We start from the raw sequence: 23,330 nt of genomic DNA on the forward strand, positions 1-23,330 counted from the left end.
GTGCCTTTAGGTTTGGGGATTGTGTTATTGGGGTTGCGCCAGGAGACGGTGTATTTCCAGTCACTATTTATGCCCACCTACTGCACTTCTTTTTGATAATCATTGTGTATTCATCTCTGTATTTACAATTATGTCACGTCATGTAAACTAGCATATACTCATGTAAATTTTAAGTGTTTTTATAATTAAATTGTATTTTAATTTTTTCACCTATAAAACTCCATTGTCCTTTCTTGTTTGCAATACTATTAGAGTAGGTCATGGGTTCAACACCTCTATGCTATAGTTTGGTTGGCCCTATACTTTAACGAAAATGTGCTTTAGGTCTCTTTGTATATTAATGTTAAGACTAATCCACAGCAGGAAAGATTGACAATACTCATAATCATCTACAGGGCAAAAAAAAGAAAAAAAGGGAAGAATCAGGCACAATTGCAGAATACAAAGGGTTTGGGTCGTTGTCGCCCAAAAAAATCGGATGCCAATTCGACCATTGTATAGAATCCGATATTTATGGATACATTACAATTCTGTAAAATGGAAAAGTGGAAATGGTCCTGTAAAAGATTATTAGCTGCTGAGTAAAAAAACCCAGATTGTATACAGACAGGTGACAAGTAAGAAAATTGCACCATTTTTTTGGAAGAGAATGGGGTCGATACTTTTATACGCTCGTATGACTCCAGCCTTAATATATGTCTCCACATGGATGACCCCTTTTCTCTGTATCAGTATATAGATAATGCACAATATGTTGAAAAATTTCGGTTACGGATGATCTTCTGTATTATGAACTGACCTTGAAGTATATGATGAGGGCGCTAATGAGCACACTGATGCTCTGAAACAGGTCTCCAATGACATGGATGAAGGCGGCGCGGATGCTGGCATTAGTCTGAGGCTTGTAATCAGGTGCCATATGTTGGTGCTGACCTCCGGAGTGACTGTGACCATGTCCTGTATTATGCAGGACCAAAGCCAAGCTGTCAAGGCGGAAAAACAAGAATCCGTCATGAGCAAAAGCACAACCATTGGCATCAGCTTAGGATTGTACGGAGGAAAGAAAACTTTGTAGAAAGTTGGAAAGTTTAAAACAAAAAAAGTATTTCAACATTTATTTTTTAACCCCTTTTATTTTTGTGCTATTCTGAGGGGGGTTTTTTCTTCCCTTTTTCCAAAAAACACAATTTTTTGTTATCCTTTCAGATTGCCATATCAGAGCATATTTTTTTGTAGAACGGTTTCTAGTTCTCATTGATACCAGTGAGGACAGTGAGAACCGTCAATGTACCTGTGTGTCGCCCTGGGCTATGGGGTACTCTGTCCCTGGCAGGGTATAACTTGGGAATGGCAGCTGTGGTGGTAGGCCCTCCGCAGGTAGGGCTGAGCCCAGGGAGATGTATGGTGTAGACTTTCGCCGCAGAAGGGAGGCCACACCGTGGATTGTAATTTAACAGTCTTTACTCGCAATTGGGCCCTTGGACGGTCGGTTCAGATCCCTGTAGTTCCAGTGCCGGTTTGATGACTCGGTTGCTCTGTCCCCGGCACCCTCAGTGTGGTTGGGTCCCCGTAGCTTGGAGCTGATTTGGGGCCTTACTGTCCTTTTGACAATCTCCTCGTCTATACGGCTGTGTGGACCCTATAGGGCAGGTCCGTGGTCCCAAACCCTGATCCTCCCGTTACTGCTGATGCCCCCGGATCTGTGGGTCAGTGAGGTCTGTGAAGGTCCTCTCACTGTGCAGGTATTTGCCAGGCCACGTGAAGCTGACACCTGACCTAGGGCCCTGTGCCCCGTCGGTGCTCTGGTCCCAGAGGTACTCGGGTGTACCTACCCTGGCGACCACTCTCCTGTGCCCCCGGGTCACCGTTACACGACCCAGCTCTGGGCATGTCTCTACTCCTTGACTCTCTACTCTAGACTGCTCTCAGACCCCTCCCACCAGGCTGTCTAATCCCCTGGACTGGCTCCGCCCTCTAGGTGGCCATCCCTTTTGTGTCTGACTAGCCAATTACCCCTGGTGTGGAGTGGAAACTGGGATTTTGGTGTGTGTGCAGATGTCACTGGCACTGGTGTTCCAGGTCCCTGGCAGTAGGCCCTGCATTCTGGTGAGGATGCAGTACCTAGTAGTGCCCTGAGTGGTTCAGGGGCGCTACACCTGTATGAGGGCTTTTTATTGGTTTGATGAGCTGTTATTTTTTGGTGCCATTTTGGGATACGTATGATGTTTTGATCACTTTTATTGCATTGTGTCCAGGATGTACGGTGATAAATGATAGCAACTCTGGCATTTTCTTTTATTTTCTTTATAGGAATAGTTCTACATTTTTTTGTAGATCGGACATTTGTTTCCAAATATGTTTATTTTCTTAATTTTCACATACTTTTACTTCCCCATAAATATAAATGTTCAGCTCAGTCAGGTGACCATCTTTTTCAATGCTGATTTTTATCTCAGAGGATTGGGCATGTTGAAATCCAACATGCCCAATCCGTCTTTATCCTGATGTAGGATAAATGCACAATTATTAGTCAATTTTTGTATTTTTGATGATTCATTTTATTATTGACCAACTACAATTAGTAAGCAGAATTATGCAACTAAAAGAAAAACTTAATTTTTCCATCTCAATTGTTTATTTTCATCTGTTACAGTGAGAATAAAAAAACAAACAGCTCAAAATGTACAAAATAACATTTCAGACATTTTCCCCCCAAAATATCTTAGCCTTCCATCCATGGAGTCTTTCAGTGTCTTAAACTGTTGATAATCAACTTTTTGGGCAGCACCAACCGCAGCCCCAGACACTGATCAGAGAGGACACTGCTTTCCTTCACCTTAATTATCCTGTTTAAGAAGAGCACACAAGTTCTCAATAGGGTTTAGGTCCAGTGAGGAAGGGGCCAGGACATTGTTAATTAAGGCCTTTACTGGTGTCACACAATGGCTACTGGGGTTCTGCCAGGTACACGGAAACCCCTGGGAGCGCCACAACACACACAGGGTACATGTTACAATGGTGGGCTCTGGTGCTTCTGAAAGGGGAGCAGTGTCGCCTCCTAAACTCACCTGGGACTGATCTCTGCACTCTCTAACGTCAGTATACAGGTTCTTTCACCCAGTTGCCTATCCTTGTCTTTCCCTGGACTCAGCCCTGTATAGTGCATAGGGTAGCGGAGACGCTAGTCTTGCTCTAGGTTAAAGACACAGAGAGGATAAGACATACAGGTGTAAAATAGACAGCAATCATACAAAGCCCTCCAAACCACAAGAGGTAATAATGAGGAACGGATCAGAGAGAAAAACCAAAAGGACTAAGGATGGGAAAAACAACACAGCTTTCACACAGCAAATGTTCTCAGAATGGCTTCCTGCTCCTCAGCTCACTAATTCCTCTAGAGGCAAGTAAAGCAGAAACGATCACCAGCAGTTACCTGGACTAGGAGGGTAGAAGGGAAGACTTTTTAGCAGAACTAATTAGCAATAGAAAACCGCTGCCCAAACCGTTCATTCAGTTTCAGGAGCTAGAGGATCTACTTAACCCTAGCAGCGCTGGATAAAGGAGAATCTGCACAGCCAACAGTATTATCCTGAGCAAATGTGTATGAAGCCCTGTGCTGTGATCTCCTGACACCAGAAATCGGAGGGACCACTCTCTAAAGTGTCTTCTAACCACTAGCAGTACGTTTGGGAGTGGATTTTGAGTCAATCTTCAACCCAAAAAGGTCCAACTTGCTCATGTTTAATAATCTCAGTCCATAGCAGGACCCAACTCCACCTTGCTGGCGTCTGAGTGGAAGTGGAGTAGTGTTCCCTTTATGATTCATCCAGCTCAGCCATCTGGTCCGTCAAGAGTCACTTTTATCTCACCAGTCCATAAAACCTTTGAAAAATTCATCTTTGGATATTTCATGGCCCAGTCTTGACGTTTCCACTACTTGTCTTGCTCAGCGGTGGTCAGGCTCATTCTCCTTACCTCGATCGTGTCTCTGAGCACTGAACAACTTGAACTTTTGGGTCCTCAAGGGAGATTGAAGTTCTGGACTATGACCTGAGGAAGGCGTCTCACCGAAACGCGTTGTCGTATACATCTGACATTCATCAATGTGCACAAGCCGGTGTCTTTACTTGCAAAATGGATATTTTTTTAATCAAGTTGAAATAAATAAAGAAGAAATTTTATTTATCCTTTTGGAGTCCAGCTGGATCTTTCCCATTGCTTTGTTCCATTATCCTCTCGGCTTGCTGCCGTAATCCGTGCCGGACCATTGGATATTAACAGGAGGATCTATTCAGACTTGTCTCTGCAGTGGTGAGCGTTTTTTTGTTTTTTTCTATATCTATCTTTTTATTGTGTAATTTTTTGTTACTCTAATGACTATTTGCAATAAACTTTTGATAATTCTGTGTTCACCCCAATGTTTTAGCCATTTCAGTAGTGCTGTATCCCTCTGTGAGGCTCGTTTCACACGTCAGTGAAAAACACAGACGTTCTTCACTGACGTGTAAAACACGCACATGTCCCTCCGTGTTCCGTGATTCACGGCATACGTGGGTTGTCCATGTGCAATCCGTGATCCGTGATCTGTGATTGCATATGGACATTACTCACCTGCCTTCGTTCCTGCTGTCCATGGTGCTGAAGTCTCCAGCTCTCCAGCGTCCGTACACCGCTCTCAGCAGCTACTTCCTGGTCAGGTTTTCCTGCCCCTCATGAATATTCATGAGCCAGACAGGAGCTGCCGAGAGCAGAGGCTGCACAGCGAATCGCAGGCAAGGTAAGTTGAAAATATTTAATATTTAATATGTCCGTGATTTTCTGGTACGTGTTTCACTGATTACACACGGATCACACCATAGCGTGGTCCGTGGGTCATCAGTGATGCCAGAAAAAAACTGACTTGTCTCCGTGCAGAATCACGGCCACGGGTGTACGCTGCACGGAGACACGTTCAGTGAAAAATCACTGATGTGTGAGCAGATCCATTGACTATAATGGGTCTGCGTATGTCAGTGATTCTGGTACGTATAAAAAAAAGCACAAACGTACCAGAATCTCTGACATGTGAAAGGGGCCTAAGACTAAAGCGGGCTTTACACGCTGCGACATCGCTAATGCGGAGTCGTTGGGGTCACGGAATTCGTGACGCACATGCGGCCGCATTAGCGATGCCGTTGCGTGTGACACCGATAAGCGATTTTGCATCGTTGCAAAAACGTGCAAAATCGCTAATCGGCGACACGGGGGTCCATTCTCAAATCTCGTTACTGCAGCAGTAACGAGGTTGTTCCTCGTTCCTGCGGCAGCACACATCGCTGCGTGTGACGCCGCAGGAACGAGGAAGCTCCCCTTACCTGCCTCCCGGCCGCTATGAGGAAGGAAGGAGGTGGGCAGGATGTTACGTCCCGCTCAGCTCCGCCCATCCGCTGCTATTGGGCGGCGGTTCAGTGACGTCGCTGTGACGCCGCACGGACCGCCCCCTTAGAAAGGAGGCGGTTCGCCCGTCACAGCGACGTCGCCGGACAGGTATGTATGTGTGACGGCTGTTGTGCGACACGGGCAGCGATTTGCCCGTGTCGCGCAACAGATGGGGGCGGGTACCCACACTAGCGATATCGGGACCGATATCGCAGTGTGTAAAGTAGCCTTTAGAACAATTTATGACTTTCAGAGTCAATTAAAACTCTTTTTGGGGCATTTTGCCTGAGGGAACAAGCTCGTAATAATTCTGGGCACCCTGATAAAGGACGTTATATCTTAAGGCCACAACCTCATCATTATACATAATCTAATCTGCATCTTCTACAGGTGGCCCCTTCCTTGAGTAGATCCATATCCTGAAAGTATATATTTGTTCTTTGTTATTTTTTATCTTAAATTCCATTATGGGAGTTTGCAGCCACTGGGGACATGGCCATGTTCCAATTCTATCCATTTCCTGTTATATAGATAAATCTTTTCTATGTATATTTCCACAAGTAATATGTATTATTTTTGCTTTAATATTCATGTACCTTTTGAGAGAATATTCATTTTGTATTTTTCTTATGTATCTTTTTAGTGTGAGCTTGATAAAGGTCCAAGGAAGGACCGAAACGTCCTGATTGAAAAATTATTTTTTTTTTACAATATTTTGGATATTCTTTGTTGAGTGCCGGATTTTTTCTTCACTATATCTTCCAATAAGCATTCACGTTTACACTGCTTGTTGTTGAAAAACAAAACAATTGTGCACCCAGTGTATATACACAGTATTTCACAAAAGTGAGAAACCCCTTCATTTTTGTTAACATTTTATTAGATCTTTTCATGGGACAACACTGAGGATCTGACCCTGTGATACAATGTACAGTGTCAGTGTGCAGCTTGTATAACAGTGCAAATTTGGTTCCCTCTAAATAACTCAACAAACAGCCATTTATGTCTAATCTAAAAGTGAATACACCCCTAAGTGGAAATGGCCAAATTGTGCCCAAAATGTCAATACTTTGTGTGGCCATCATTATTTTCAGCACTGCATTAAGTCTCTTGTGCATGGAGGTTACTAGATCTTCACAGGCGCTGCTGGATCCTTTTCCATCCTCCATGACAACATCACGAAACTGGTGGATGTTAGAGACCTTGCGTTCATCCACCTTCCATTTGAGGAGGTCCCACAAAAACTCCATAGGGTCTAGGTCTGGAGACACTTGGCAGTCTATAGAAAAGCAGTTGTCATATTGGAGATGTTTTTTGGGGTCATTATCATGTTGGAATATGAAAGGAAGGGATCATGCTCTGCTTCAGTGTGTCACAGCACATGTCGACATTCATGGTTCCCTCATTGAACTGTAGCTCCCCACAGCCAGCAGCACTCATGCAGCCCAAAACCATGACACTCCCACCACTATGCCTGACTGTAGGCAGGACATACTTGTCTTTGTAATCCCTCAGCTGTTTGCCGCCATACACATTTGACACCGTCTGAACCAAATAAGTTTATCTTCATCTCATCAGACCACAGGACTGTTCCAGTAATCAATCTCCTTATTCTGCTTGTCTTCAACTAACTGTTTGTGGGCTTTCGTGTGCATTATCTTTAGAAGAGGCTTTCTTCTGGGATGACATCCGTGCAGACCAATGTGATGCAGTATATGGTCTGAAGACTGACAGACGATCCCCCCACCCCTGTAACCTCTGCAGCAATGGTGGCAACACTCAAATGTCTATTTTGAAAAGACCTCTGGATATGACATTGAGCACGTGCACTCAACTTCTTTGGTCGACCATGGCGAGGCCTGTTCTGATGTGAACCTGTCTTGTTAAACCGCTGGATGGTCTTGGCCACCGTGCTGTAGCTCAGGTTCAGGGTGGTGGTAATCTTCTTATAGCCTCGGCCATCTTTCTGTAGAGCAACAATTCTTTTTTCTCAGCTCCTCAGAGAATTCTTTGCCATTAGAAGCCATGTAGAGCTTCCAGTGATCAGTATGAGAGAGCGTGAGAGAGGTAACACCAAATGTAACACACCTTCTCCCCATTAACACCTGTGACATGACATCAGAGAGGGAGAATAGCTAATTTGGCACAATTTACACTGTTATACAAGCTGTATATTGACTACTTTGCATTGTAAGTTTGCCCACTGACAAAGACATGAACAGTCTATAATTTTAAGGGTAGGTAAATTTTAACAGTGAAAATAATATCCAGAAAATCACATTGTATCAATTATATACATTTATTTGCATTTTGCAGCGAGATATAAATATTTGATCCCCTACCAACCATTAAGAGTTCTGGCTCCTACAGACACTTGGACGCTCCTAATCATCTCGTTACCTGCATTACAGACAGCTGTCTTACATTGTCACCTCTATAAAAGACTCCTGTCCACAGACTCAATTAATCAGTCAGACTCTAACCTCTACAACATGGGCAAGACCAAAGAGCTTTCTAATGATGTCAGGGACAAGTTCATAGACCTGCACAAGGCTGGAATGGGCTACAAAACCATAAGTAAGATGCTGGGTGACAAGGAGACAACTATTGGTGCAATAGTAAGAAAATGGAAGAAATAAAAAATGAGTGTCAATCGTCATCGAATGCAAATCTCACCATGTGGGGTATCCAGGATCATGACGAAGGTGAGATATCTGCCTAAAACTACACGGTGGGAACTTGTTAATGATCTCAAGGCAGCTGTGACCACTGTCACCAAGAAAACCATTGGTAACACATTTGTAGCACCCCTGAAGGCATTAGGGCACTACAAGGAGCTGCACCCCTTTCTAGGATGCAGTGCCTACCCCCTGGGTCCCCTGAGTGCCAATGCTGTTAACACCAACACCTTTAAATCCCAGTTTTCCTATGTTCCATTGGGTAGGTTGCCCCGGGAGGGGGACTTAAAGGATGGCTCCGGGAAGGGCAGGGCGATCCCGGCCATGTCCAGTGGGAGGAAATGATCAGTATCTGACGTACAAGACACAGAGGTACGCAAGGGCTCAGACAGTGTAGACAGACCCAGGAAATGTAAGGGTCAGGTGTGCCTCTAGCTGGGTCGGGTACCCAGTGATCTGGGGCTCAGAGAGGGAGGCACAGACGGGGCACAGGGCCCTAGAGTAGGTAACAGCTCCAAGCAACCTGCTAAAAACCTGCATAGTAGGAAACCTTCAAGGATCTGACTCATCCACAAAACCTCGAGGTATGAGCAGCACCACTGAGCCAGGGAAAGTAGCTCCACGCATTCCGACAGGGTTCACGCTGTCGCCGGTCGGACCAAAAACTGCCAAGGTCAGTTGAGGGACTCTCAGATGCTCCAGGCCATGGGAGTCCCAATCTTTAACCATGGTGCCACGAAGTGAGAGAGAACCCTGGATACTGAACCAGCATTGAGAAAGAGGGGACCGGAACCAGTAGTCCCCTGGCTGCATTAGTGAGTAGAGAAGAATTGGTTTACAAGTACTGTGTCGTTCCCTTCTTCCAGCGTGATTCAACCTCATCCAGCACCAAAAGGGACACTGGGGTTCTCCCTACCTGCGGAGGGGTTAACATACTAGCTGCCGATTTCACGAACCCCAGCCCCTCACAAACAGCAGTGGCGGCATCCATTCCCTTTTGCCGCATCACTGCAAGTGGAATCACGTACACTAACTTTCACCCCTACTCTAAATAATTCCTCCTTTTACAAGAAGCCCCAGGGCACGGGACTGAACAACGGCCACCAGTGACACTTCAATTTGCAACCGCCCAGGACCGAGTACCCCCTTCCCTGGGCGACACACATTACGCTGTAATGGCTTAAAATCCTGCAATTCCCGCAAAGTCCCATTGCTCAAGAAGGCCCATGTGCAGCTCCGCTTGAAGTTTGCCAATGAACACCTGGATAATTCTAAGAGTGATTGGGAGAAGGAGCTGTGGTCGGAAGGGACAAAAATTTGAGCTCTTTGGCCTTAACTCTAGTGATGGGCGATCACCCGATGGTCGGGATTGGGATCGTTTTGTAAAGATCAGGATCGAGATAATGCAATGGGATGTGGTGGGGGGGGCTGTAAAATAAAGAATATAGTTAATAATAAACATTGTCATTATACTTACAGTACTTACAGGTCCCGCGACGTGTCCTGCAGACTCTGTCTCCCGACCTCTTCTGCTTTCGAGTCCACTCATTACTGTGCCCTCCTGGTAACCAGCACTGACTAAAGGACCTTTCATGACGTTATGACCATGTGACCAGTCAGGTGTGAATGTTGTATTACCTCGTTGGTTATAGACTTTTCCCATGACTATGACGTCATCAAAGGTCCTGTTAACTGAACTTTGATTGTCACTGTGCGAGTGTTGTATCGCATCACGGCGCACAATCTGCCGACAGGAGCGGCTCAGCTGCATGCATTTCCATGCAGCTGAGGTGTTCCTGTATGGAGAGTTTCAGGCTTTGCGGGGCGATGCAAGTGCAATCATCCCCTCACTGTCAGCCTGCTTCTTGCTCTGTACAGAGCGATGTAGCAGAGCTGACATGGCTCTCTCTGCTTCTCACTTGGTATAAACTGTGTCTGTACAGAGTGATGAAGCAGAGTTGACATTGCTGTCCCTGTGGATTATGTCGGACTAAGGATTTTTTGTTGATAATAAAGATGGAGCCTTTAAATGTTTTTTTTTGTTTTATTTCTAATAAAAAATGTTTTTTTTTCTGTGTTGGGCTTTTTTTTACTGTTTACTAGAAATTCATGGTGGCCATGTCTAATTTGGTGTGACAGAATTAAATTTCGCACTTAGTACCATCTAAGAATACAAAGCTGGTATTAACCTCTTTATTACCCAGTGCGCCACTGCCATCAGTAAATGGCGCTAAGAAACAATGCGCCATTTCCAGGGGCAGCTGCGGGCTGCAGAGAATCCCAGCCCACAGCTGCCTGGCTTTACCTGACTGGTGGTGAAATGCATCAATCACACAGTGACAATCAAAGTTCAGTTAACAGGACCTTTGATGACATCATAGACATGTGACCAGTATGTAAGCCAATATCTGTACAACATTCACACCATACTGGTCACATGGCTATGATGTCATTTAAGGTCCTTTAGGCAGTGGTGGTTACCAGGGGTCATAGCAATGATCGGATGCGGAAGCAGAAGCAGCTGGGAAACAGAGTCTGCAGGACGCGTTGCAAGACCTGTAAGTATATGATCATAATGTTTTTTAATAATGTGCTTTTTTTTACAGCCATTGGAGCCGAATTGGATTTAATAAATAACACGAGCTTCCCAGGAAAGCTCATGATCGAGATTGTGTACACGATCACTATGTGATCGGTACGATCCCTGATCTTTACAGTTCGGGCTCGCCCATCACTAGTTTTGACCTGTTTTGACCAGTGTTTGTATACATAACTCTGAAGAGGATTTCAATCTTCAGTGTAAAACTGTACATATTGTTTAGAAGTTAGAGTGAAAGAAAAAAGTAAAAAAAAGGAAAGCAAGAAAGAAGGAAAACAAAAGAGAAAAAGGAAAAACAAACAGAAAAAGCAAAAAATAGTAATGAAAGAAAAAATGAAAAAAATAAGGACAAGAAAAAAAGAAAGAAAGAGAAATAAGGAAGGAATAAAAATGAACGAAAGACAGACTTACACTATATTGGCACCTAATGCGCAGGCGGATGTCATGAGCATAACTGCGCCATCAATGGTGTAATCGGGGATAAGGATTCTCTCACAAGCCAGATACACCAGCACTCCTGTCACCACCCATATTGTGACCATGGATAGCAAGGCACCAACTATTTCTAAAAAAAAGATATAAAATTAAAATGTTGTGTAGGAAAATCGATCCATTTTCTAATACATATTATATTCATTAAAATTGTGCAGTTGGAAATACATTTTTCATATACTGCCCTAAAGCTAAGCAGGTTGGCTTCTCCAAAATTAGCTTAAAGGACCCCTGATAGAAACGTGTGTTTCCCACTGCACATACACTGGTATTAGCACTCTTTAAGACTTGTAGGGTAAAGCTGATTAGATGACTGAAGGGCCGATTCTCCTTCATTATTTAGAAGACACAACGGTTAGGACTGTGTGTGGCACTGTACCTTGGTTAACAAAGTAAGTACCAGTCAGCTCCTTTTACCGGACTGGCAGGGATGCCAGGAGTTGGACCCCACTAATCATACATTATTGGCTTACCTTAAAGGGGATATCCAATGACTTCAACTTATTGCCTATCCACATCTACACACTGGTCCTCAGGGGGTCTTCCATTTCAATTTAGCAGCAGTTGCACATGTGTGGCGCCCCTGAGGCTTCAGTCGCCATAGGGTACTGCACCTCACCAGGGGTGCAGTATTCATCTCGAATACAGAGGAAGTCATCGCTGGTAAAACCACCACAATCCACCAAAACACCCAATTAGATGCCCTCTCACTTGGACTGGGCTAGGGTAGAGACATTGGAGGGTGGCCATCACTAATGTAGTGGACCCTTTGCTCACTAGTTCAGGAACTCGGGGGGAGGAGCTAGACACCGGGTAGCAAGGCGACATACACACACTTACAAGCAGTCTAGTCCAGGACAGGAAACAAGTGAGACGCAGGAGGACACGGTCACTGAGGGGAGAGCTGATAGCTCCCTGAAGGCCGGCGTCCATCTCAGGGTGCGGAGCCCTAGGCTGGTGGGTACTGCAAGGCCTGCCAGCAGAATCCACTGGGCAGAGGATTTCAAGTCTTCTGGCCCACACACAGAACCCGGGGCAAAGCAGCATATAGACCCGGAAGTCGTGACCATAGGGCGGCTCCATCTATGGACTCGAGCTGCCTGCTATACAGGATGGGGAACTGAACAACCCCAAGGACTAGGATCCCAGCGTAGCTTCAAACCACAGGAACTCACACAACATGGCGCAGGGAGGAAGGACTCACTGAAAGAAACACCAGTTCTGACCTCCGAACTATCCGGGATCGGCTGGAGCCCATGACAGCGGAGTCCGGCAGTTCAAAGGCGGTGACATCTCAGTGAGTTAAGAACTGCTGTGTCATCTAATCCTTCCCGCGCCCCGTGCTCCTTCATTAGAGTGGACTACTACTCCCTACATTCTCACCGGGGCCTGAGCTCTGCCTGTGGAAAGCTATGCCATCTGAGCTGCGTTATCATCTGCCACGGAGAAGACCTCCCGCAGTGGCAGCTAATACCTGGCCGCACACCACAGGTAGCGTCATGAATAACTACTCTCATCATCCCCATCTCCCCTTTTCATTGACACCGATGGGGTCATGGAACCGGGCCAGGCCGCTGTGACATTCCAAACCAGCGAGTTTGCCGAGTAACCCTCCCAGGTGTATGGTGTATTTACAGTTTGTGACGCCACCCGTGGTGTGTGGTAAGGTGGAGTACCACCGCTTGAGCTGGGGAGTACACGGTGGCAATGGAGTAGGCAGCCAGGTGTTTAACCCCTCCACGGGTAGGGGGAGTGCCCCGGGACTCGGTGATGGTGACTGGGGTGTGCCGTTGGGAAGGTAAGGGTCACTTGCGTACTCACTCAGTCCAATAACGCTGACACCGACAACTTAGTAAACCAAAGTTCTGGACACTGCTGCCACTGGGAGGGAGCACGTTTGGGTCCCGTTTCTGCTGGTGTTGCCTGTTGATCTGTGACCTTTCCCTTGGCACCTTGTTCTCTTCTTAGTTGGCCCCTATAGCTTGAAACTAGTCGGGTCCCGCTCCCCAGTGTGGCTAACTGAGAGAGCTTGCTCTCAGGGTTGACGCTTGGAATTTTCTGGACCGTATGTGTGGAAAGTCCTATCCCCCTCGTTGCGCTAGTACCCCGATTTTGGAGCGGGTGTAGAGCGGATCTTGAAGGCTTCGTTCTCGTCGGGGAAATTGTCAGGTTGCCTGGAGCTACTCCATGACCTAGGGCCCATGTACCCTGTCGTGCCCTGGTCCAAGCCCGTTGATGGTACAAGACCGCTGGCTGTCCTCTGTGACAATGCCGTGCCCCTTGTCACAATCGCCTGCAACCGGGGGTCCAGCTCCTACCAGGCCCAGACCTAGTACCTTCAAGGAGCCCAGCTCCTGACCTCCTCTCTCCTTCACTTCCAACATTACACTGGCCTACACCTGACACTCCTGACCTCCCCTTAACCAACCCTCCAAGTGGGCGACCCTATTCCACTCAGGCCGTCCACTGGTGTGTTTGGTGGGTGTGGTGCAGAGTGTTCCTAGGATTTTGATTAGCTGGTTTTGGCAACACCATAGTGAGGGACCCGTAACCAAGGAGGAGGTGGATATTGCACAGAAGGGCAGATTGCACAATACCCTGTGATGACCTGATAGGCCAGTTCGTCACACAACCAATGATAAATTCAAACAGAATGAATAGACCCATGTTCTCTTGACCAGTGGTGGTCCCAGAGGTAGGACCCCTGTGGTTAGGTGATAAGTTGCAGTAGTGGCTGACCTCTTTAAGGATAGTCCATGAATATCTCCATTTTAGAAAACTCCATTTAACATTGCACATTGAACATTTGGGGAAGGTTTCTGATCCAGCAGGCTGCCTCCCAGTTGGGATTTTTCTAACATTACTATAGATACATCGACTTGCACAGGTCACCTACAGGTTAGCAATATGGAGACTTCTGGCTTTGTTTGCTTGGATAAATGTAATACCTGCTCTGTACCAGCCATAGGTAAGTGTTTTTGTTGCTGGCTTTGATGACAACCACAGGGAACAGAGACTAATTAGGAAACTAGAAAGATCCACGAAAAGGTGAGCAGCATCAGCCACAACAGCCAGGCTTCCAGCGATGTAACCACCTGGAACAGAAGAAGACAAACAGCACCTTTAGGCAAGAAAAAGGTGAGGCCAAGTGTGTGAGGACCAGGCTCCTGGAGTGTGACAGTCATTGGCTAATGACCTTAGTCACATCTCATTTGAACAAAGTTATTACACTGAACCTTAATGTATATTGTGAGGAGCTAGCTACGAACTAAAGACTATTGGACCAATGGATGTAGAGCACAGTCCAAAACTCTAAGGGTTTCAGACTTTCTCCAAAACAGAGCTCTGTTGTGTTTTATTAGATATTTTCTTGCTTGTCAGTTTAAGGTGCACAGAAAGCCAGGCATGACATTGGTAGTTAGAGTAAAACATTCCATTACTCTCCTTAGTGTCACAGGGGCCTCAATTAAGCCATTGTCCTCCCAGTCAGCAACAATCCTCATCCCCTCATCATGGTCTTAAGTACCCCATGCCGCCCTCTGGGAAACCCCCTCCTCTCCCAAAGCTAATTGTGCATTGGTGGAGGTATTTTCCTGAGGCTGAGCCTCACACCTGGAACTGCATGTGAGACCCCCTGTGGTGATGACGCAACTGTGTCTACAATCCCCATTCACAACCTTTAGTATTTGGAAGAACAATAGCTTAATTGAGGCCCCTGAGACACTATCTAGAGTAATGGAATGATTTCTTTTCCCCAATTACCAATCTCGTGCCTGGCCTTCTGTGCTCCTTAAACTAACAAGCAAAAAAATATCTAATAAAACCCAATAGTGCTCCATTGGTCCAATAGTCTTCAGTTTGAGGCCAGCTTCTCACATGTATGCTCAGAATGCATAGTCCTGTTTGGCCCCATAATGCCCATTGTGATAATTTTGTATTTGATATAGTATCTTCAAGTCTCCTAAAGCGTAAAAATATTAATTCATTTAATGCCCACAATACAAAAATGTTACTTATTTACCCCTAAAACATTTCAGGGTAATTTTACCATTTTGACCATCATAATTTTATATTTGCCCTCTAACTTGAATTATTTTGCAATTAGATTGGATCCGGTTTTAGATCACAATAAGTTTACAGGTAATTATATTGTCCATACAGCCTGTTGCTGTAACAGCCAGCCATCACTGCTGCTTCTGGAGACTGATGCATGTGTCCAAGACTGCACCATACACATCAAGTGGTAATTTTCCTAAAAAAAAATCATTTATTTAGAGTTTATCACTATGCAATTGTAGGCAAGATAAAGAATATGGAACCTTTAGAAATATTTTTTTACTGTTCTGATGCATAAAAAAAAAATATAAAGCAACTTTAACCACTTCATGATCGGGCGATTTTCCATTTTTGTTTTTTGCTCCCCTTCTTCCGAGAGCCGTAACTTTTTTTATTTTTCCATCAATCTTGCCATATGAGGGCTTCTTTTCTACAGGACGAGTTGTGCTTTTAAATAAAACCATGAGTTTTACTGTATAGTGTACTGAAAAACGGCAAAAAAATTTCAAGTGCCGAAAAATTGAAAAAAGTGTGATTGCATAATTGTTTTGAGATATTTAATTCACCGTGTTCAGTATATGGTAAAAATGATCGTTATGATGCCTCAGGCCGGTACGTGTTTGTAGATTCCAAGCATGTACAGGTTTACTTTTATCTAAGCGGTGAAAAAAAAATCAGAAATTTGTCCAAAAAAAGTGGCACACTTTTTGCGTCATTTCCGCGACCCTTAGCATTCTAATTTTTTGGATATGGGGCTCAGTGACAACTTATTTTTTGCGTCTTGAGCTGGCATTTTTAATGGTACCATTTTTGCGGAGAGTTATTGCATTTTGCGCAAAATTTGCGACTACCAAAAAATGTAATTTTGGTGTTTGGATTTTTTTCACGCTATGCTGTTTATGATCAGATTAATTGATTGTATATTCTTATAGATCAGGCATTTCTGAACATGATGAATCCAAATGTGTATATTTTTAATTTTTTTATTGTTTAATTTTCAATGGGGCGAATGGGGGGTGATTTGAACTTTTAGGATTTTTACTTTTTATTAATTTTTTAAAACTTTTTTTACTTTTTATTTTAATTTTTCTAGTCTCCCTAGGGGACTATAAGGATCAGCAGTCTGATCGCTTGTTCATTTCTGCACAGCTCTGATTAGCAGAAATGCTCCTCTCCTGTTTCAGCTGCTGCTCTGCCGGCTGTAAGAGGAAGTGAGTCATGATAGTGACAGGAGTCATCACATGACCTGTTGCTACCATGGCAACCATTGGCTCCACGTGATCACATCACGGGGCCTCCAATGGTAGCAGAGAAAGGTGCATTCCCAACCGCGGCCATTTAAATCTGTTACATTTTGACAGCGCGATATAAGGGGTTAACAGGTGCGGGTGGATCATGGATCAACCCATGCCTGTTAGCCGCACATCTGCTATTCAAATACAGACATGTGCAGGGATCACCACCGGCTCACCACAGCAGCCTACGATGATTACCCCAATATGATTTAGGGCATACCGGTATGTTCTACGTCATGAAGGGTTTAAAGGGAACCTGTCATTTTAAAAAAACACTTAACCTGCATATATGGGGTTAATCTGTAAGTTCATAGCGTTCTGATGCTACTAGGTGCCGGTGCTGAGAGCTCCGCTGCCAGGAAGAAATTAACCTTATTCAGCGTGCCAGTGCCACCCCTGTGACTGAAAGCCCGAGGCTGCTGGGAGTAATAAAGGTAATTTCCTCCCAGTAACCGGGCTCTAATTTCAGGCGCCGGGAGCTTCAGATCACTATATACTAGCAGATTAACCCCATATCTGCAGATTAATAGCATTTTTTTACATGAGTAGTTCCCTTTAAATTAAAATATCCTAGTGTTGCGTTTACAGCTCCCATGCAGACCTATGTGTCTCTACGGTGACAGACTACAAACTGACCCTTTGTGTAGTCGGATCCTGCATTCATGTGTTCATTTTTTTCTATTTCCCCTACTAAAACTAGAGGGTGCCCACTTGTTGGTGAGGCTCAGCTTGGGTGCCAGTTTCCAAAAATATGACTGTAAGCTACACATTTCTTTCTCTGGATGCAGTAATTATTTTTTTTTTAGCAACATACGGTAATTCACTTACTTATTTTCTACTTATTCTTCTATTTATTTAACATTGTACTGATCTTAGGAGACAAATGAAACATCAAACTTAAAGTTAATTTTGATATGGAATTCCACAACAGATGATGTTGCCCAGTCCTTTCCTGGCCCGTGTGGTGTGGAGCAGAGATCACTGGCCTGTTAGGTGAGGCCACAGTGGAGAAAGTTTGAGAAGCCCTGGTCTAAGGCGGGCTTTGCACACTGCGACATCGCAAGCTGATGCTGCGATGCCGAACGCGATAGTCCCCGCCCCCGTCGCAGCTGCGATATCCTTGTGATAGCTGCCGTAGCGAACATTATCGCTACGGCAGCTTCACATGGACTCACCTGTCCTGCGACCGTCACTCTGGCCGGCGACCCGCCTCCTTATTAAGGGGGCGGGTCGTGCGGCGTCACTGCGACGTCACACGGCAGGCGGCCAATAGGAGCGGAGGAGCGGAGATGAGCGGGATGTAAACATCCCGCCCACCTCCTTCATTCCGCATATCCTTCGGAAGCCGCGGTGACGCCGGTAGGAGATGTTCCTCGCTCCTGTGACTTCACACACAGCGATGTGTGCTACCGCAGGAGCGAGGAACAACATCGGACCGTCGCGTCAGCGTAATTATGGTTTATGCCGACGCTGCACCGATGATACGATTACGACGCTTTTGCGCTCGTTAATCGTATCATCGAACCTTTACACACTACGATGTCGCATGCGATGCCAGAAGTACGTCATTTTCAATTTGACCCCACCTGCGATGTCGTGGTGTGCAAAGCCCGCCTAAGTGTGATGCCCTGGACTAGCCAGGTAGTCACAGATAGCCCCATGCACTACACCCGTTCCCCAAATAAGCAGCCACCCATTTAAAACCCTGGTTACCTCCCTCTGGGTTTGATGTCCACACCATGGGGGCGGAGCCTGGCGGTCGCACGCCCCCCAGGAGTTCACATGCCCAGATGCAGGAAGTTCAAGTTCAGATTAGTCTGAGGAGAGATCTTTTAGGGAGCGGAGTTGAGTGGAGTGAGAATCTGTCTGTGCCCTGGGTAGGAGCCCGGGCACTGTGACCAGGAGGCAGATGGTGATGGCCGTCTGCAGGATCCGGGAAGACAGTCCTGGTGGAACGGTAGGTAGCCGGGGCGGGGTAGTGACCCGCCGGTACCGAACCGGGGAACCAGCTGTAAACCGGAGCACAAGTTGGGGGTACTCAGACCCTGAAACGCAGTCCCGAATCTACCGGACCCCGTTAACTGATTGAGGTCTGGACTTTAGGTCGTTTCCCACCCAAAGTCCCGAAAGAAGGCAACAGCCCACCAATTCCGGATAACGGCCACCGCCAAGGGCCAAAGATCCACCGGGCCAGCGCCTGCGGGCAAAGGGCTCTCCCAACGCACACGCCGGGGAGCGGGACTCCCGTTGCTGAAGCGCAGCTGTCCAAACGTGCAAAAAGGTGCAGGAGAAGACTGACACCACCAACCTTTTGGGGACTGAAGCGACCGGCTGCAGTCACCGACTATCCACCGTTTGGTTTACCAGAGACTCCTGTGTGTTAATGCGAGTGAGTACTGCTGGGCCCGTGGGCCTCGCACCGACACTGCACCACACAAACCGGGTCCTGGGGCCACCATCCCCTGCCCACGAAAGGGTTAACATCTCAAGCTGCCCCCCAGCATCTCCCCCCGGGGTGCCCGATAACCGGCAGCGGTGGTGCCACATTCACCACAACCCGTGGGTGGCGTCACGAACTTTCAACCTAAATCCAAACACCCCCCACTCGACACGCCAGCCCCTTTACAAGAGCTACGTGACCCCTGGTCCGAAGGCGCTCGAGCAACCGACACACGAGCCCGGATCTGAGCGGCTCGGCTACAGCCGAGCGCGGGGCAGTACATAAGGGTTATCAAGAAAAGGGAGGAATAAATGGTTATGGAGGGAAACTTTTCTTATCTGGTTGCATCAAAGTTATTCTTAAAAGGAGTTTATCTTAAAAACAAAAAATACCTGTTTAACTCAGATTTTTGTGCTAAATGTATTTTAAAAAATAAAATAAAATTGGGGCAATGTTTTCTCCCCACAGAACAATCTTAAAAAAAGAATCTTACAATTTTCACACTTGCCACTGCGGCTCTTTTAAAGTCTAAGTTTCTGGAAATGCACTTGTACATTAGCAGCAATAAAACCTACCTTTTTGTATTGAAGCATCTAATCAGCATGTGGAAAGGTTATTGTGAAGAAAGATGAATCAGTGACATTGTGATTGTGTCATGCGCTGTCCGGGTCCGCACATGCGGATTACTTCTATGGTGTCTGACTCTGTTCACGTGGCAGAGTCTGACAGGCAACCTGGTTTCTCTTAAGTGCTCAGCTTTGTTGGGCATCGGCTGAGTTGTTTCTCTTCTCCCAGCCATACAGGAACTAATCCTTTTTTGGAGCAGTGTGCAACTCTTCTGAGAGCCGGATAACCATCCACAGTTGGTTTCTTCCTATTTCAGGCTGGGGAGTATAGTAGCAGATTGCCGAAGATAGCTTCTGCTTAGCTCCAGCGATCCCAGATGTTATTCCATTCGTCGTGATCTACAGTTGCTGTTCTGCATGGTGTGAACGTTCCCCAGTTGTGTGTTTATTCCTTACCTGTTTCTTTTTTCCCCTGTACACATATTGTCTCTCCTTTGTGTTAGAGTGCGGTGTGTATGAGGTTTCATTCTCCTTTGTCCATGTTTTTTCTCTGGGGTTTTGTTACCCCTCCCAGGGTGGGGGAGTAAGATCAGAGCTCAGACAGGAATTAGGGTCATGGTGGGGGCTCGGACTTGGCTACCATCAAGCCTACCTCCGAGAGAGGGTACAGTGCAGGGTCTCGAATCTGAGGACCAACATAAGGGCACCTGTTCCATCTATACATACCCAATGACAGATTGCTGCAGTTGCAGTTGTGTATGTGAAAACTTGAACATTTCTAATTTAGTTTTTGTATAAAATTTGCGATATGAAAACAATACATTGGCAATATTTAAAATAAAAAATACATGCAATGCAAAAACAGGTAAAAAGATCAAACTTCTCAAAATCTATGAATTTATTAAAGTTACCTGCAATCTCTGCCACGATGAATGCCAAGCTAATGGCTGCGGCAATGTAGAGCTTCTTTCTGGCCATGTTGTGCTCTTTCTGTCTGGCATCGTACGCCTTAGTGTTATTGTTGTGGCAGTGGTACGGGGTAATGGACTCTTCATCTTGATGTTTCTCTTTATTACAGTTTGATTGTTCCCCACTGGAAGAAAGAAAATCATTAACTGTAAAAGACGGCAGGAACTAAGGGGTACTTAAAGGATTGGTGCTCTGAGAAGGTCACATCTGTTTATGTGATAATGTGCAGAGCATTAGGGTTAGGGATGGCGTCAGCTTTTTAGTAGCTGCTTACATATACCTGGCAGCTCCAAAGTTGCTATTTATTTTATTCATTTTTTTTTTTATTGAATAACGGTTTGTAAGAAATTTAGTCCCGGCACAACAGTCCAAGCAACTAGTAAAGGATTTCTCGCTTTGGAGGATTTAGTGTGTGCACACTAAAGAGTCTTTTTTGATGTCTTTGTTTTTGCAGCAGCTTTCAATATCTTTAATATATATAATATCGAAAGCCACATGGAGAATGGTCACAGCTTTCGAAGCCTGAACATGTACAAAGAAGTGACAAAAAAAACAAAAAACATATGCACAGCAAGTCATTTTCACATTACTGTGCATTATGTTCATTATGTTTTTTAGTCTCATGTGCACATGTGGCACCCCTGAGGCTTCAGTCGCCACAGGGTACTGCACCTCGGCTGAGGTGCAGTATTCATCCCGGGTACGGAGGAGGTTATTGCCAGTAACCACCACAATCCACACAACACACAGTTCAGTTGCCCTCCCACCGGTACTGGGTTAGGGTAAGTTGCTAAGGGGGTGGCCATCATGAGATATGGGACCTCCTGCCCACCAGTACAGTAACCCGGGGGGAGGAGCATAACAACAGTGGAGTAGGCGACAGACACACGCACAGCGACAGGGAACAAGTGAGGAGAAGACGGTCGCTGAGGAAAGAGCTGCGCCATAGCTCCCTTGGGACCGAGCGCAGAGAACATGGTGCGGAACCCTAGGCTGGGAGGGTACTGCACGTCCCACCAGCAAAGACCGCCGGGCAGAAGATTTCAAGTCTTCTAGCCCACACAAAGTGCCCGGGGCACAGCAGCATAGAATATCAGCAAAAAACAATAGAGGGAATTAATACATAACTTTTAATAGGTTATTATTAATATTATTATTATTAAAAAGTTGCCCAGTGATGCAACTATAAAAACTTATTGTGTAAACAAACAAAAAGCGCTACGGAATATGTTGGCGCTATAGAAATAAAGATTATTATTATTATTATTATTATTAAAACCCAATTCTTGTCCGCAAGGACCAATTAGATGAGGAACCAAAACTGGAGCTAGCACACCGGATAGGGGTGGTTACTGTCATTAATGTATGAGTATAATTCGGACAGTCTCCAAAAGTTCTATATTGAACCGGTATCCGAAGTTTACAGATACTAGTAATCAATTAATATGATCTGCTTGCTGGACCAAAAATGGTATATCTATTGATAAACTAAGTAAAAAAGTGTTCCAGTGGGAACCAAAAGAACTCTCCTAACCCTGTGATAAAGCATAAGGTACACCATTAGTATCACCAATGGCTACCTATCATGATTATATAGTAATGCTTTATAATATTACAAATCGTTATTTCCTTATATAAAACAGACAAGAGTAATCATAGATACTATTAAGGAGAGTTAAACATTATCACTAAAAAATAACCCAGGTCACAGTGGTGTACTGCGGGTTGATATTAGTGAATGATGTCAGAGTGGCAACACTAACATTCTTGATGCCCATTTGCCCATTGGTTATGCATACAGATCAGAGATAGAGTCAATGTGCAACTACACAATTGATAATTTGAAAAAAAGGGTTGGTTTCGCCCATTTATGGATCCGGGTCAGTTGTTGGAGGGGGTCAGTATTCTGGTAAAGTCGTATGGCTGTCCACAACCGGGCATGAGCTCTTTCCCTGGGTGGACAAGCTATGTCCTCAAAACCCCATAGACTCCAACCCTTACAAGTGCAGTACCAAGCTGACCCTATTTAAACTGGCACTATTATAACTTCAGCAGCCTCCCGACGCGTTTCCTCTGCTACGATTCATCAGGGGAGATGATTGCTACAGGCCAAGGGCTAGTAATGTATCCAAGTAGGACTTATTCAGTGCTAGTCTAATTCTGGTCCCAGAATTAGACTAGCACTGAATGGGTCCTACTTGGATACATTACTAGCCCTTGGTACTGCCCTTGTAAGGGTTGGAGTCTATGGGGTTTTGAGGATATAGCTAGTCCACCCTGGGAAAGAGCTCATGCCCGGTTGTGGACAGCCATCCGACTTTACCAGAATACTGACCCCCTCCAACAACTGACCTGGATCCATAAATGGGTGAGACCAACCCTTTTTTTCAAATTATCAATTGTGTAGTTGCACATTGACTCTATCTCTGATCTGTATGCATAACCAATGGGCATCAAGAATGTTAGTGTTGCCACTCTGACATCATTCACTAATATCAACCCGCAGTACACCACTGTGACCTGGGTTATTTTTTAGTGATAATCTTTAACTCTCCTTAATAGTATCTATGATTACTCTTGTCTGTTTTATATAAGATTTGTAATATTATAAAGCATTACTATATAATCATGATAGGTAGCCATTGGTGATACTAATGGTGTACCTTATGCTTTATCACAGGGTTAGGAGAGTTCTTTTGGTTCCCACTGGAACACTTTTTGACTTAGTTTATCAATAGATATACCATTTTTGGTCCAGCAATCAGATCATATTAATTGATTAGTAGTATCTGTAAACTTCGGATACCGATTCAATAT

At 45.2% G+C, this 23,330-nt stretch overlaps 1 protein-coding gene across 1 annotated transcript in view; it reads right to left on the minus strand.

Annotated features, from left to right (window-relative positions):
• Positions 1–23,330, minus strand: part of SLC30A8 (solute carrier family 30 member 8) — a 100,863-nt gene that overhangs the window by 16,375 nt on the left and 61,158 nt on the right. The window contains exons 2-5 of the mRNA XM_075316212.1: positions 20,456–20,637; positions 14,136–14,282; positions 11,107–11,260; positions 800–983 (exon numbers count right to left, since the gene is read on the minus strand). Of these exons, the coding sequence (XP_075172327.1) occupies positions 800–983; positions 11,107–11,260; positions 14,136–14,282; positions 20,456–20,637 (667 nt within the window). The remainder of the gene's footprint in view (positions 1–799; positions 984–11,106; positions 11,261–14,135; positions 14,283–20,455; positions 20,638–23,330) is intronic.

This window comes from Anomaloglossus baeobatrachus, chromosome 6 (genome assembly GCF_048569485.1).
Source record: "Anomaloglossus baeobatrachus isolate aAnoBae1 chromosome 6, aAnoBae1.hap1, whole genome shotgun sequence".
Taxonomy (NCBI): Eukaryota; Metazoa; Chordata; class Amphibia; order Anura; family Aromobatidae; genus Anomaloglossus; species Anomaloglossus baeobatrachus.